This window comes from Ursus arctos, unplaced genomic scaffold, assembly GCF_023065955.2.
Source record: "Ursus arctos isolate Adak ecotype North America unplaced genomic scaffold, UrsArc2.0 scaffold_12, whole genome shotgun sequence".
Taxonomy (NCBI): Eukaryota; Metazoa; Chordata; class Mammalia; order Carnivora; family Ursidae; genus Ursus; species Ursus arctos.
Genome location: NW_026622786.1, coordinates 30,423,721 through 30,441,405, shown reverse-complemented (window position 1 = coordinate 30,441,405; position 17,685 = coordinate 30,423,721). Strand labels below are relative to the sequence as shown.

Genomic DNA, 17,685 nt, shown 5'->3' with positions numbered 1-17,685 from the left:
ATACCCATTCTTTTAATCTGTACAATTCAGGGTTTTGAGGATATTCACAGTTGTAGTCTAGTCATCACTAATTCCAGAACATTTTTACCATTCCTCAAAGAAACTCCACACCATGAGTAGTCATTTCTCATTCTCCCATCCCACCAGCCTTGGTAATCACCGATGTACTTTCTGTCTCTATGGGTTTGTCCATTCTGGAAACAAATGGAATCACACACCATGCAGCCTTTTGTCTCTGGCTTCTTTCACCTATGTTTTCGAGGTTCATCCATTTTGTGGTATTTATCAATACCTCATTCTTTTTAAAGGCTGAACAATATTCTATTGCATGGACAAACATTTTTTTAACCCATCCATCAGGTGACGGATATATTTTAATATTTCTTTTTTATTTATTCATTTGGGACAGAGAGATAGAGAGAGAGAGCGTAAGAGGGGGAGAAGGGGAGGGGCAGAGGGAGAAGCAGACTCCCCACTGAGCCAGGAGCCCGATGCAGGGCTCGATTCCAGGACATGGAGATCATGACCCGAGCCTAAAGCAGATGCTTAACCATCTGAGCCACCCAGGTGCCCCTTTCATCAGCTGATGCATATTTGGGGTGTTTCCACTTTTTGGTTGTTAATAATGTTGCTATGAACATTTGTGGGCAAGTTTTTCTGTAGACATATGTTTTGCCCAACTGTCTTCTAAGGCACCATTTTACATTCCTGCCAGCCATTTATGAGGGTTCCAATTTTATTAGAGCCATCCTAGTTGGTATGGAGTGGCATCTCGCTGTGGTTTTAAGTTTGCATTTTCCTAAGGACTAATGATATTGAACATCTCTTCGTGTGTTTATTGGCCATTTGTGTTTTTTCTTCGGTGAAATGTCTATTCAAATTGTAGCATATTTCTAAAGACAATCTAGTATTGTCCCAACCTTTTTTCTTTTAAGGTTGACAGTTCAGAAATCTATTACCCAGTTGAGTTATGCTTTTTCTTCAGTGTGGAAATAACTGCAGCATAAATAAAGTTTTTGTGACCTTTCTAAGAGATTTTTCTTTGTAGTTCAACATGAAAGACTGAGAGAGTAGGGTTATTCTTATTTCTAATTGCATTGAGGGACAACTCTAACTGACTCAATATTCTCTGGGCCATCCATACACCCTACAAAAGAAAGTCTATACAGCTGTGACAACTCCATCATGCATGTACACAAGCACGTGCGTGTGTGTGTGCGTGTGTGACTCATACTCAAAGACTCACTACTTGACAATGAAACAATCACTCTTCATCCCACTCCCATTTCCTACGTAACCAGAACAACCAGATAAAGGAACTGCACTCAGAGGAAACTCAGTCCCACTCTCTCCCTGCCTGACACATTCCTTCTTGTCCACTCTGTGAAATCATAGAAGGCCTAGAATGATTGGACAGAAAAAGCCAGATACCTTTATTAGACACTATTAAAGTATGAGGTTTTTAGTCACTCTCATGGGTGACATTAAATATTAGAGCAACACGAGTCCCTGCTAAGTATGGAAGGTCCCCTTTTTTAAGTCTGGGCAGTCAAGTTAAATTAAAAGGTCATCCTGAACAGAGAAGTAATACCATTGCTTCAACTTTTCTCACCACCCTACTTAAAAGAAAAAAACAAAACAAAACTGTTTAGTATTGTAACATTACCTAGAAAGTAAAGACAGCTTTAAGACAGTTATGCAGACACACACATCTTAGACTAAGAATCAAGACACTGGGACGCCTGGGTGGCTCAGTTGTTAAACATCTGCCTTCGGCTCAGGTCATGATCCCGGGGTCCTGGGATAGAGCCCCACATCGGGCTCCCTGATTCGTGGGAAGCCTGCTTCTCCCTCTCCCTCTACCGCTCCCTCCTGCTTGTGCTGTCTTTCGCTGTCTCTCTCCCTGTCAAATAAATAAATCTTAAAAAAAAAAAAAAAAAAAAAAAGAATCAGGAGAGTGCCTCTTAGGGCGCCTGGATGGCTCTGCGTCCAACTCTTGACAGGGTTGTGAGACTGAGCCTTGCCTTGGGCTCCGTGCTCAGCGGGAAGTCTGCTGGAGATTCTCTCTCTCCCTCTTTCTCTGCCCCCCTCCCCCCAATGACTGCCTCTCTCCTCTGCAACTCTGAGCTCGCTGGGAAACCTGGGAGAAGACTGTGATGGAAATGGCTAAGCCCTAGTTTCTGAAAATTCCATGGGCCTTCTGAAATGTTTGTAAAATAATGTAATTATCTTATCTCCAAACTTTAACTCTTAACTACAGTAACTGGATAAACAGAATTCACCACTGGTTTTCTAGCCAGCAGTAGATCCCTCTGCTGCCACAGCTGTCCAGTGGATGAGAAGACCCTGTAATTCCTTTCCAGATGCACAGAGCAAGGGAAGAGCTTGCCTTCCCTTCTTCACTTCACACACTCTCTCTTAGGGAGAGCTACCCAGCTTGTGAGAGAGCCTGCACCGCTTCATCCACTGACCTGAGAACCCGGAGGAGCAACAGATGTTCTACCCTGAAGAAATGTACGGATGAGAGAAAACCATTCTCCCTAAAGAAAGCCTGCTGGACAACAAAGTGGAGCTCAAGCGTCCCTGAATTTAAATCCTTGGCTTCTCTCAAAGCTGTCTCTGCTGTGTTGGTAATTTTAGGTTCATCACTTGATCTGCAATCTCCTTGCATGGGATTAACTTCAAACAGGGATGATGTTAAATTGTTAATTAAAGCCATCTCCTTTTCTCATTGTTAGTGCATTTTAAACTGATGGCCAGAAACAGCTCTTATAGATCTTAAACAAAACTAAAGCAAATAAATAATAACTAGAACTAAGATACTTTCCATTAAAACCCACGGAGTGGTAGGTTCATGAAGAATCCCCAAAGTGACCGGTACAACTATGATACATGTGGCCCCCACTTTACATCTGGCCCTGTAGCCCAGAGAAATAGGAGCTCCTTTCAATCTTGGACAGGACAAGCCAGACATTTATAATTAGAAATACAAATTTAACATCCTTCCCAAGTGGTCCTTACTATGATTAATAATAAACAGTTACAACAACAGCAGGTAATGGGGCCAGGCACTGTCCTAAACGTGTTACACGTCATCTCTTCTAATCAAGAGAACAACCCCATGATGCAGGGACTGTTACTTTTCCCATATTACAAGTGAGGAAAACCAGGCTCAGAGAAATAAAATAACTTGCCTCGAGTTACTACTTGCATTCAAAGGAGGGTGAGCAAAGCCTTTGCTCATAACCTCTCCCATAACCTGCCCAGTGTGGTAGCCTCATACAGCTACTGAGTACCTGCAATATGGCTGCTATGACTGAGGAACTAGATTTGTAATTTTATTTATTTATTTTTAAAGATTTTATTTATTTGAGAGTGAGACCAAGCATGGGGGAAGAGAGGCAGAGGGAGAAAAGAATATTAAGCAGACTCCATGCTGAGTGCAGAGACAGATGCGGGGCTTGATCTCAGGACCCTGAGATCATGACCTGAGCCGAAACTAAGAGTCGGACACTTAACCAACTGAGCCACCCAGGTGCCCCAATATATTTGTAATTTTAGTTAATTTAAATTTAAACAGCTCACCCATAGCTAGTGCCTACAGTATTGGACAATACAGGTCAGTACACTAAAGGCTAAATGTGCATAAGACTATGCTCACAGCCATTACGCTTACTATCACAAATATCTTTAATTACAGGAGACTGACAATGATTATGAGTACGAAAGAGGCAGTATGGGGTAAGAGCTCATAGAATAAGTCCTATCTGGGTTTGAAAGAATGTCACTCAATTTGGTTTTGTCCAATGCTTCCTCATGACTAGATTCAGGTTACGTGCATGTTTGGCTAGAATACAACATAAATGATGCTGTGTCCTTTCTCAGGTTATCAGATTTAAAGGCACACAACGTCCACGTGCACCATAATGGTGATGATGTTAACTTTGATCACTTGGTTGAGGTACTGTTGGCTATCTCCAATGTATATAGTTACTGTTTTTTTCTTTTGTTATTAATAAGTAATTTGAGACTATGTAAATATACTATTCCACAAACTCCCTCCACCTTTGCTATATTTAGCTTCTTCTTCTTCTTTTTTTTTTTTTTTTTTTTACAGATTTATTTATTTTAGAGAGAGAGAAAGAGAACACAGGAGCAGGAGGAGGGAGAGAGTGAATCCCAAACAGATTCCCCACTGAGCACAGAGCCTGATGTGGGGCTTGATCTCATGACCCTGAGATCATGACTTGAGCTGAAATCAAGAATTGCTTAACCAACTGAGCTACCCAGGCACTCCTATATTTAGCTTCTATTGATGATTCTTGCCCAATAAACTTTTACTATAATAATTACAAAATCAGGAATTTCTAACTCCACCATTCCTTCTACATTATTGATTGGCATTTGACCATAAAGAAGAGCTGTCCCTTATTCCTTTTTACTAATTTATCTACTTATTAGCTGTCTTGATCATAGACTCCTACTTTATTTAATAGGTACCTTTGAGTTTTTAGAAGTATTCTTCAAATACAAGTGACAAGAAAATATAGTTCTGGATTAAGAGTCATTAGTTAGGCAAAGTCTGCTCACTCTGCAAGAGAAAGACTATTAACTGAAACCTCTTCTCGTTCTGGATGCTTTGGGGCAAAGAGGTTTAAAAGCCTAAGGCTCTGCAGTTAAGGACATTAACACGGATCTGCAGCAATACACAACATGAGTTATCACTGCAACGGGCAGTGCTGCTCATCATCAGACATGATATCATACCCCAAAAATTCCATCCAAACAACCCATCAATTTCTCCACAACTAGCAAACTTGAATGTTCTGGCAAACTCAGAAGGACATGATTTACAAATAGTAGGTAATATTTGGATCTTTCCACAAGAGCTGGGTTCCAGCTTTTTTATAAAATACAAATGTTTTCATTTTGGAACTCACTGTGTCACTTTCTCAACAAACAGATCCTCGTATCAGAAAGTAGGCCTGTGTTATATACAAATAGAACGGGCTTGTGTGTATTTATTTTGTGGTCAGAGACCACACACCTAGTGGCTATTTACAATGTTTACATTGCTCTTGATGCCACCAGAGGAGTTTCAGAGCTGAGACCAAAGCCCAGGCCACACAGAGTATGACTGCAGGTCCTGCTCTCACGTGCACACTGCACTGGACCTCCACCCACAGCCAGACACGCATGTGCAATGTCTGTGTTCTGTGACTGCTTATCCCCACCGTCCAAACCCCACTAAGAGCATTCTTCAAATTTAACACACTGTCGACTCGGGTATTATTTCAATGAAATAAGCCTTAATTTTAAAAGGACCTGCAAAGTTTTAGGGTCATTATATCCTTGTGCTAAGGATACTTTAGGAGGGTTTCAAATACTTACCAAGAAAAGTCTGGAGACCCCAACTGCAAGCCTCTCTGTCTTCAGATGCCAGACCAGGGGCTGTGGGGAGTTGAGCAGGAACACGACAGGCTTGTGGTGAATGTGCACTGAGGAGATGGGATTTAGGTGCAGAGTGACCTAGGAAGCAACAGAAATAGGAATCTTAACACTGGCTTTCCATTAAAACCACTCAGCGCAGCATTTTCACAGCTTTTTCACAGCTCACTGTCAAGAGAAGCTTTAATTTAGTTCAGAGTCTATGGATAAGATATATTAGGTTGAACTTGATGATACTGCCAATATTTGGTCTTTTTTTTTTTTTAAACTACAAAAATGGCTACCTTGTGTAATTCAACCCACACTAATCTCAACCAAAACATGATTCAGCTCCCAGTAATAGCAGAACACAAATAAACAGGACACTTTTTTTTTTTTTTTCAAAGTTAGCAAAGGCAGAACAAAAGTGACCTTCCCTCGGAATTGTCTTCTCCTTCAAGGCAAATAAGGCAAATGATGGAGCTGAAAAGTGAGAGTACAGAATCCCCTGGTGGCGGGCCATCCCTCTGGATCACCAGAGAAAGGACTTTCTTCTTTCCAGGTGAGCTCCAACCTCTAAAAAGTTAAGTGAGTTCTGCCAAAGAAAAGTGCCGAAAGCTAAGGGAAAGGGGCTGCCAATGCTTTCATCATCCCAGCTATTAGCTTGAAGGGGTTTTCCAAAAAATGAAGCACAGAGAACACAAAGAATAAAAACTGATTGTATATAAACCTGGTCCAAAAAAAAAAAAACAGGGAAGAAAACCACGAGCCTGGATAAGAAAACTGTGACCAGTTTTGGTAGCGGATCAAGGACTATTGCAGGTGACCACTGTCATCATTAACATCACCGGAAAGCACCTATGAGGACAGCTGGAAACAGCGGGTCCAACATCTTCCTGGAGCACACCAGCCAAGGTAGGTCAACGTGAACACAGAAAAGCAAAAGGGTGCATAAAGAAATATGGAGCAGATGCTTTCATAGAAGCATGTCTCATACTGGCTTTCTGGACAGAGGGGTGAGGCAAGACCCAAGAAGCACATATTTTAAAAAGTTGAACTCACCCAAGAGCACCAGAAAGTGATGAGAGGGAAAGCACAAAAAATGACTTTAGTTGGCAAGACAGACACCGAGTAATACACTGGGAATAACAGAACATCTCAGGCCTAATCCTTATGAGGATTAAATGGCCCAGATCTATGACCTCAATGTGTCTCTGCCTTTTATTGTAGGGACAGCCTAGGACAGCAATGTCACCTATCACAGTAGCCTCTCAGGTCACTGATAATAAGGCAACAAACTTTTCTTTCAATACCCATGCCTTAGCACATGGTAGGCACTCAGTGAGTGCCAATTAGAAATTTAATTTTCTAATTTCCAATGCCACAAAAGTACTTTGTTCTATTAATAATTTGCACTATGGTATGTAATACCATGTCCATTCATTAACTGTTGAGTGTGCATGTCTTAATCTCTGAAATAAATTGTAAATACTCAGTAGGCAAAGATATGTCTTACTTTAATACTGTGCTCAGAGTAGTAGACAGTTGTTTAAAGGATTGACTTACCACAGCAGATTCATAAATTTATGTTATCTAAAAGGTTAAAAAGGCTGAATATATTAATAGGTTCCAAGGGACATAGCTAGCTAATTTACAGAAAAATTTTAAAACATGAGCAATACTATCATGAGCTATTTCTGCAACATAGCTAGGCTCATGCTTACCATTCGGCATATGCAAAGTACTAAAAGTAGAGTACTAATGAACAGTGATGTCAAGTATGGCTACAGCATAATAACACATTTCTTGGTTGTACACACTCTTCCTCACAGCATTCTGCACAGCTGTGCATCTAGAAAGAAACAGACTGATGGCCACTGTACACGAGAGAGGCTGCAGAACCAGAGCAGGGGCAGAGAGTCAAACTGAGTGTGGCACGAACAGAGAGATGCATACCACAGAAAGCACACCCAGCGGAGAGTGAAGGAGGAGAGATGGAGTCATTACTTGTTCAAGAGTACCTGAAAATTGCTAAAAAGCACTCTGTCACAAACAGTATGTGTCCCTAAAAAGTTTCCAGAGTTCTTCATTCCAAAACTGTTTAGCTAGCACCATCATGGCACAAAGAACAGCCACACGTATCCAACCGAGGGTACGTCAACTCTTTTTCCAATGGTTTCCTTCGCAGCCCTCAGGCATACCACTCTTGAAGTGTGTAGATAAAATAGCAATAAGTATATATCTCAAATGAAGAAGAATTTAAAAAAAAAAAACTTAGGAAATGAAAAGAAAAATGTGTATGAGACAGATATTGGTGCTGGGGTCCAAAATTTTCCAGATGGTCAAAAGTGTCAAGGCCTGGCTCACACAATCAAGGAAAGATTTCTAGGAGCCACAGCTCTGAGCTTTCCTGGAAACGGCTCCCTCTTCAATATGTGGCAGCGTCTGGCCAAGATGAATCCCCGACTCTGGCACATAGGGCCCAGGCAAAGCCCCAAAAACCATCTGGCAAAGAAGAATTCACACTATGACTGGGAAATTAAAAGAAAAATACTCAATACTTTTTTTTAAAAGATCATTTGGCAGGAACAGAGAGTCCCCCAAGCACCCACTCACCCAATCCCTCAGCAACTTTCCTCTATTGGAATAAATCTTGCTGAAGGGAAGACAGAGGACAACCAAAGACAACCAACAAAAGAATGAAGGTATAAAAGCTCCCCCAACGGTGGGGAGAACATACCCGGAATATCTCTGAAAGAATTCCTGGCTAAGGTGCTTAATGTTCTCTCAGACTGAAAGGAAAGGAAAGAAAAAGAAAATCCTCTTTAGAACCAACTGTAGCTCAGGACAGACTGTATTTACAAAGATAAGAACATACTGCTGAAGGTTTTCACAGGTAGATCACTGCCCCATGATCATGGTCTGAAGACCAGAGCTGAGGCAGGCTGCGGCAAAGAAACAGCCAGAGAAATGATGCACGTGGTATCCGATGACTTCCAGTTTGGCAATCCAGACAGCTCAAGCCTATGCTAAATTTACGTGAAAGTCAGAGTCACCTGGTGCAGCCACTCTGGAAAACATTGGGGAGGGTATGGAGGTTCCTCAAAAGGTTGAAAATAGAGCTACCTTATGACCCAGCAACTGCACTACTGGGTATTTACCCAAAGGATACAAATGTAGTGACCCAAAGAGGCACCTGCACCCCAATGTTGATAGCAGCAATGTCCACAACAGCCAAACTATGGAAAGAGCCCAGACGTCCATCGACAGATGAATGGATACAGAAGATGTGGGGTGTATACACACACACACACAGTGCAATATTATGCAGCCATCAAAAAAATGAAATCTTGCCATTCGTAAGGATGTGGATGGAACTGGAGGGTATATACTAAGCGAGATAAGGCATCAGAGAAAGACAATTATCATATGATCTCACTGATATGTAGAATTTGAGAAACAAGGCGGAGGATCATAGGGAAAGACACGAAAAAATGAAACAAGATGAAACCAGAGAGGGAGACAAACCATAAGAGACTCAATCTCGGAAACAAACTGAGGGCTGCTGGAGTGGAGGGAAGTGGGAAGGTTGGGGTGGCTGGGTGATGGACATTGGGGAGGGTATGTGTTGTGGTGAACACTGTGTATTGTGTAAGACTGATGAATCACAGACCTGTACCCCTGAAACAAATAATACATTATGTTAATAATAAAAATAAAATTTTAAAAAATTGGTGCCAAAAAAAAAAAAAAGTAAGAGTCACCATTTAGTCCACAGTCTTCATAAGCAGTAACAAACTAAACCTATGGTGGGGGCACCTGGGTGGCTCAGTCGTTAAGCGTCTGCCTTCGGCTCAGGGCGTGATCCCGGTGTTCTGGGATCGAGTCCCGCATCAGGCTCCTCCGCTGGGAGCCTGCTTCTTCCTCTCCCACTCCCCCTGCTTGTGTTCCCTCTCTCCCTGGCTGTCTCTCTCTGTCAAATAAATGAATAAAATCTTTAAAAAAAACAAAAAAAAACAAAAAAAAAACAAACTAAACCTATGGGCCACGTGACTGGGAAGGCTGATGAAACTAAAGGGGATGCACCCCAAATGAGGAAACAATGACCAGTCTCTAAATGAGCAGATTCTGTGTTCATCTTTGGCAGTAACAAAGCATTTGAGAACTTAATGCAACAGATGAACCTTCTCACCACACACACAAAACCCCATTCGCACACTACATTTTGCAGGCAATGTCGGAGAAGAGGCATGCACTGCAGGGCTCTGGCACTCCAGGTTAAGCACCCACTAACCCAGGTCAAGAAGTGCATTGCAGAGGGGCAGGACCACTCTAACAGCAGGAACAGAAACAAAATGACTCCATGTAATTAAACTAGAGATTATACCTCTGGCTTTAACATGTCATCCTCTCAGAGAAAGAACTTAAGGGACTGCAACTCAGAAATAAGACACTTGCCCATGCAGTTTCTGAGGTTTTAGTGACCTCTTAAAACCATACTTTGACTACAATGTGGTCCATGAAGCCCAGCCCAAGAGTTCTGCTCTAATTTTGTTTGTCCTGAACAGTCCTGCAATTCAGTCTTCCTAATGGCGTGAGAAAACGCAAGTAAATCTAATCTGTCACATCCCATATGTAGACCCTGTCCTTCATACACTCTGTTGACCCCTTCCCTTGGTTCTGAGCTAATGGAAAGCTAACCTGTTCTAGGACATCTATTTATACTAGGTCTTCTGAGGTTATCTGTGTACTTCAACAAACTACCAGATGTAATTAATGTATTTCTCCTATTTTATAAAGAAATTCAAAGTAAATCTTTTCTGAATACTTTCCTGGGGAATCTGAATACAATTCTGACCCAAATCAATGCTAACTCCAAGGAGCATAAAGCCTCTGAGTGGAAAGACAAACTTCCTATCTCCCATTTAGGAAGCATGTCCTTGCCCATGTTATCACCAGAAAACAACAAGGACAATTTTCTCTGGACCTTGTTAGGGTGAAGACCTCTCAGTTTTCCAAAAATTATCTTTGATAAGCAAAAACTACATATTGTCTCAAACTCTGTAAATCACTTTATGAAAATGAATTATGAACTTACAGGAAAGAAAAAAAAACCTCTCTTTATGGAAAGATGCCATATGAAAACTGTTTTGAATTTCTAAGGGCTCATAGTAGAGCTGCAAGATATTTCTACCATAATGATTTCAAAAATTTCCTATTAGTTAGATCCCTCTACTCCTGGGGTTTAAGACAAACATAAGCAAAACGAGCAAAACAACTGATATGAGTCGAACAGCTGTCTGATTTTGCTAACGTGTCAGTGAAGTTCCATTTCAACATTTCTGATTCTCGTAACAGTCCCTATGGACCCATGAAACAATGAAGTCATCCAAAACACTACCAGAGACTCCTGTCCTCTAAAACCAGACCAAATGCTCTGAAATAGATGATCCAATAATCAGTTTACAAGAAGACAGATAAGAAAAGAACTCTAGCAGTGTGTCTATAACCAGGACATGTAAAATCACACCCTGGTCTGGATATAGCCAGCATCTACTCCCTATCCAGAGGTAAGGGGACATCCACTTAGCAACAGTGTTGGTAGTAACTGAAAACATCCTGAATCAGGGTCTCATAGTACCCATAATTTACACAGATGGACAATAAGACATGCGCCTATTTCAGGACGCTGGGGGACCACGGCTGAACTCAAAATTTCTCTTCTTTTTGGGCAATATGACTTTTAGGAGCTCAAATCTGGCCCCGGATGCATCTGAAATGTGCAACTAATTGCTGTGAGTGGGAAACAATAGCTAGATGCTGCCACAGCGTTTGAAAGTGTAACCCGATCTGAGGAACCCCTATAGCTGACATTTTATTTGCCATCGTTTGTCTTTCGCCATTTGGGTATTGGTATGAAAAGATTCCCTTAAAATATTCTTGGAGGGGTGGTTGTGGAACTTTTAAAATTTTTCCTTATTATATTATTTTTACATTTCTCTGAATTTCTAGAAAAACATCAATCAGTTGGTACTGAATTCAAGGAATCTCCACCCCCTTAGTGACTCCACATTCACCCAGAGAGTCAACCAACCATTCCCTCTGGTCTCAGCAGCGCTAGGGTCAAAGACTTCACATTGCTACAGCAAATGAGATTGAGCTCTTTTCCCCAACGGTTTTGTCTTGAAACCATTTAACATGATGAGAGGGATACAACCACTCAATTCCAAAACTAATTCCTCCTCCCCCAAACAAGGACAGGATTCAGGATTCCCTGGGAGCTTCTGAAAATAATCCACTATGACCACAAAACAGGGAGGGGGGACCTAAAATGAAAGTCTGAAATTTGATGCAGAAATAAACCGGCCCTCTCTGCTCTATATTTTGAATGCCCTGGAAAAATACTTGGAACTAAATTTGGGTTGGGGGTTGAGGGGCAAGAGCTCATATAAACAGAAGAATATTTCTGAAACTACAGGTCATGGCCCTCTAAAGGGGTCCTGGGAGAGTTGCAAGGGGATTTCAGAGACCCTGGCCCTTCCTTCCCAGAGTAGCCCACAGCTCAGTCACTATGGGGAAGAGAAGAAAGGAAAGGGGAGACCCTGGATGTGGGCATGCTCTGGGGTAGAAGCACCCTGGGAGCCCTCAGCAGGCCACTGCAGATGGCAAGTCTAACAGCGACACCCACTGTGCCATCATCTGTTAGTATTAAGTATCTGCCATCTGAATATCGTACTGGAGGTTGCCAACACACCAGGGCCTTTCAGGATTCCAACCTGCAGCACCCTCCTACCAGCGCCTAGACAGACATGTATGTCCAGCTCAAAATCAGTGGAATCCTCCCCCAGCCGCAGGCAGGGCCAGAGCTCAACAGTGCTCCCACAGACCCTGCTCTTGTTTCTACTATGCATCACACGACCCAGTCCACCCACGGGGTAAGATATTACATCGCACTGCAATAATCTGTTTAGATGTTTGTCATTTACACACACACCCCCCACCCCTTATACTGTGAAATCCTCAAGGCATTCTTCAAGGGCAGAAACTGAGTCACAATCATTTCTGCAGCCTCGGGCCCAGTGCAGAGCCGAACCTCTAGCAAGCAGTCAATAACTTTTCTGAAAGAGTCAATAAAAGGAGGGATCAATAGAAGCTACTCATGAAATATGATTCGAATAATGGGTACAGAGTCATATTGTCATGTTTTTCTGGCCAAAAGGGGTGAGAGTGCATCTAGCAAAGACAACGTTAACTTTCACTATGAAATTTGACTTGAACTTTAAAACACAGTTAAGAAAAGCAGATTCCAAAGTCATGCTACCAAAATGATTGGAAATGTATGTGGGAGAGGACTCCGACGCCATACCCAGGCTTTGGGACCCTGACATCCTCCTCTGCTGCATGTATAGGACAAGGCAAAGCAGCACTTAAGCCATGTTTGGGGACCACACTAGGCGCGCGCGCGCACACACACACACACACACACACACACAGAAAGTGTTTTGTTATCTTTAACAGTTACAAATATACAAATAGATAAAATGTGAAAAAGCCTCTGGAGCAGGTTTTCCTTCTCAGAGATAAATAACAAAGATAAAAAAATTTGACCAAACATTCTACTATATCTTAGAGCACAGAACGAAATACTTTTCATTGGGGCGCCTGGGTGGCTCAGTTGGTTAAGTGTCTGCCTTCAGCTCAGGTCATGATCCCAGGGGCCTGGGATCGAGCCCCATGTCAGGCTCCCAGCTCAGCAGGGAGCCTGCTTCTCCCTCTGCCTCTCCCCCTGCTTGTGCTTTCTCTCTCTCTCTGTGTCAAATAAATAAATAAATAAATAAAATCTGTAAAAAAAAATAAAATAAAAAAATACTTTTCATTTAGGCAACAAAGTGTGCTAGAACAGTTAGAAATTAAAATTCTACACAAATTGAAGGAATTCAATAGTTGCACATTGATTAATGCGAAATTTGCTTTTTTTATACTCCCCGTCACACTTAATAAACAGACTCATTCCAAATACTTTATTATTGTCTTTAACACTACTATATAACCAAAGAGCCATATAACTAAGGACTATGCAAAAAAGTTTTTTTAAATAGAGACAGGGGATTTTATTTATTTTTTTAGAGAGAGCACACACATGCACGTGGTGGGGGGCAGAGGGAGAGAGAGAATCTTAAGCAGGCTCCACATCCAGCACGGAGCCCGATACGGTGCTCCATCTCACCACCCTGAGATCACGACCTGAGCAGAAATCAAGTTGGACACTTAATCGACTGAGCCGACTCATGTAAATTTGTTTCTTCTCAACTTCTACTTTTTATAATGGGCTTAAAATTGTTTTTGCTACTTAACTGTTTAATAAACCTGTATTTTGGCATGTATCATGTCTATAATAGGATGTCAGAATGGTTGGCTTGTCAATACTGTGGTGAACAGAACTGCATAATAAAGAGAATCACTGAGGTGACCAATGGGAGCTGATTTAAAAAGCAGGCATAGCAAGAACCCAATTCTCACATGATCTGAGTACTGAATTAATCATTTCCACCTACCAACTGTAGTCAAAGATCTCAATAAAGATTGCTGCTTAAGCACCATCTTCAAGTTAGCAAATTTGTAACAGCAAAAACACAATGCTCTGGTGTTCAGGAAGTGATTTAAGATGCTTTAAGCTTTATAAGAGGATGGCATCTGGATTCCGCCGGCCTAGTATATTAACCTAAAGTTGGTAAGGAATTGTGAATGGGCAGACAGTGTCATTTCTGGCACGGAAGAGGAACCTGGAGAGGAGTAACTATTAAGGCACGGACTTCGCCAACACATTTGTGTTTCTGTTGTTCATGGGAGTAGCAGTGGAAATAGCAGTGACAAGCATCATTATCGTATTCCAGCGAAAGACAACAGGCAGGTCCATGGGTCTTTCCACTGGGTTAAGATTTGCTGCTCTCATCGGAAGTTGTTCTGCCTAATTGTCTAATTATTCCCATTTTAAAGATGAAGAAATTGATGCTTAGAGGTAAATAATTTTTCCAGAGTCATATGGTCAGAGAGTGGCGATACTAGGAGTAGAGTCAATGTCTCTGGTGTCCTCTTTTTTCCCACCCTACCACCCACTCCACCTTCACCTTAGGCAAAGAAGAGGACAGCGACCTACTCTACAGGAGGCAAAGAAGAGGACAGCGACCTACTCTACAGGAGAAAGAGGCAAGAACTATTTTGCTTCTGGAAAAGAAAAGAAAAGGATGAAAGGCAGGGGACTGAGTTGTGAGAAAGACAACGGGAGGCTAGCCCAAGGTGGGAGGTAGGTGAGACTCTGCAGAGATGGGGCAACAAGCATTTTTACGAACTGTGATGTCTACATTGCCAGCTAAAGTTGTTTGACTTGCTTTGATGTAAATCCTCCTCTATCTCCTCTATGAAAGCTTTAGTAAGGCTCACTGTTCTCATGAACGAATGCACTACGGAACTCAAAATGGTGTTGGTTGCATTTCACGTCCAAGTCAATCGGTTGTATCTCAAACACAGTACACGCAGAATTACAAAACTGGGAAGTGGAGAGGGCCTGAGAACTTTACAGCTCTGGCAATCTGCAAAAATATACCCTCTGTATTTCTACAAGTCACTGAATTAGCAAAGGTGCAACTCAACCACCCCTTGAACTCCGGGGGCTCCCGGTTCATATGTGGATTAGACCAAGTCACTCTCTAAGGAAACTAAATTCTGGTCAGGGTAGAAAAACCTTGGGAATTTTGTGAAGTCTGGTTTCCTTTGAAAGCTCTAACAAAAACAACTCCTGAAGTTCACAGTCCTGGCCCCCTAAGGATATTCTGGTCTCATCCAGCCAGGTTATGATTTTAAGTGGAAATGTTTTTAAAGGAACTTTAGTTTCAATGTTACAGGGCTTATCTTGAGAAAGGGAGAAATAACCCAGAAGCCAAAGCGGGAGAACACGTTATCATTCTGTATTTTTGGAGTATTTTTCCTGAAAAAACATTATTTTCTTTGATTGAATGTTCCACTCTCTTTCAGAGGCATGGAATTTTAAATGCTTTTAATTCAGGCAATGAACTGTGTCAGAACAGCCTAACTGACAACAGAGCAAATGCAGTTTGCAATATTTACATGAGAGTCTAGTATTTTTGCCTATTTTCCTCCACAGAATCAATCTGCCTTGAGCCCTGCGATAAGTTTTCAGGGTAAGACCAGTGATCACACAGAGTGAACAGGAAGTGGCCAAAATATGCACACAGAATTTGGCACGTTGCAGTTGATAAGTGTCTAAGATGGATTATCTTCCTAAAGCCAGTGTTGCAAGGTTTAAATTTCCTATTTTCTTGAGACAGCATTGAAAGTAGTTCAGTACATTTGTTCTAACTGGAAATAAAGTTCTAAGCTACAATAAAGAGCAGGATACCTGGTAACAAATTTATTAAAGTTACTCTATACCTTTAAAAGTGCTTTAAGCACTTAATTAATAACCTAAAGGAAAAAGGAAAATAAAACCTAAAAGAAAGAGGGAAAGACCTAAGATGTAGGAAGTCTGAACAACGTTCCTTATTTAGATCAAAAATGGCCCTGCTGACATTTATTTACAGGTAAATCAACACTGAGTGCCGCAGCAGAAACTAGGAATGGATTTTTAGCTCAGAATGAAACAAGAGCAAATTCTAACACAAACCATTTGGTTTTCAGGTTATATAGCTAATACTATCCAGTCATTCATCTCCCAATAATGAAGATCCTGTAATCCTGTCAAAACCATATGTGTAGTCGGCAAATTTAAGCCCCGATAAATCAAGTTCTAGAACTGGAAACTAGTGAATGTACAGAAAAACAGAAAGAGAAAGGGATAACATCAATTTATTTCCGAGTGAATAATTAAAATTGCTTCCTCTATTTGATACTGGGAAATACAAGGTTCTGCCTTAACATTTGGAAATACTAATGATGTCTTAACTTTATATATATGATCGCATTTCTTATACTTAAAGGAAAAGAAGATTCTACTCTCTGGAACTTTACTCAGTGTATTAAATATGTAAAGCAGAGCTGGAACACCTGTATTTAAAGAGAGTCTGGAAGTCTTACAATGGCTTTGTCTCTCACGTAAATGTAGAAGGTACAAGCTACTCTTTCATAATGCATCTCTAAAGAAATGTTCTAATTCTGACCAAAGTCGGGAAGGTCCTAACAGATACTAAGATCAAACAGCTTAAGCTCTGTCTCATAATTCAATCAAGTCCCAAATGCCTCTTCCATCAACAGCTGCTAGTGTTCTACTTCTCACTTTCAGCAAAACTGTCAGTCTACCATTCTGTCCCTGACTCACCCTCTAATAAGCCAAAATGGGAAAAGTAGAAGTGTGCGGGGGGGGGGGGGTGCATCACAAAATATTCAGGATTAGATTATTAATTTAAATACTCCAAAATTATCAGGATTTTGTGGAAATAATTAAGATTCTTTGCCATTCATGATTTTCAGGTAGAAATGAGAAATTTGACTCATCATAATGACAAATCGCTCTATAAAAATGTGATTAAATTTTTATTATACCTGACACACAATGTTACATTAGTTTCAAGTGTGCAACATAGTGATTCAACAGCACTGTAGCTATGCTGTGCTCACCCCAAGGGTAGCTCCCATCTGACACCAGACAACACTATTACAATACCACTGACTGTATTCCCTATACTGGGCCTTTCATCTCCACGATTTTATTCCATAAATGGGAACCTGTATCTCCCACTCTCCTTCACCCGTTTTGCCTGTCCATCAGTTTGTTCTGCTTTTTGCTTATTCATTTGTTTTGCTTTTAGATGCCACATATTAATTAGTGAAATCATATGGTATTTGTCTGTCTCAGTTTGACTTATTTCATTTAGCATAATACCCTCTAGATCCACCCATGTTTTTGAAATGGCAAAATCTCATCCTTTTTTATGGCTAAAGAAGATGTGATACACAGACACACACACAATGGGATATTACACAGCCATAAAAATGTGATTTGAAATAAGCAAATCTGAGCTATCCATATAATATTATTTTTAAAAATATTTTATTTATTTCAGAGAGAGAGAGAGAGAGAGAGAGAGAGGGATCACAAGTGGGCAGAGCAGCAGGCAGAGGGAGAAGCAGGCTCCATGCTGAGCAGGGAGCCCAACGTGGGGCTTGATCCCAGGATCCTGGCATCATGACCTGAGCTGAAGGCAGATGCTTAACCAACTGAGCCACCCAGATGCCCCATACAAT

At 41.2% G+C, this 17,685-nt stretch overlaps 1 protein-coding gene across 8 annotated transcripts in view; it reads right to left on the bottom strand.

Moving 5' to 3' along the window:
* Window positions 1–17,685, bottom strand: part of TGFBR3 (transforming growth factor beta receptor 3) — a 193,911-nt gene that overhangs the window by 67,895 nt on the left and 108,331 nt on the right. For all 8 annotated transcript variants that reach the window (XM_026497623.4, XM_044383648.3, XM_044383649.3 and 5 more), the window contains one exon: window positions 5,392–5,529. In XM_026497623.4, the coding sequence (XP_026353408.1) occupies window positions 5,392–5,529 (138 nt within the window). The remainder of the gene's footprint in view (window positions 1–5,391; window positions 5,530–17,685) is intronic.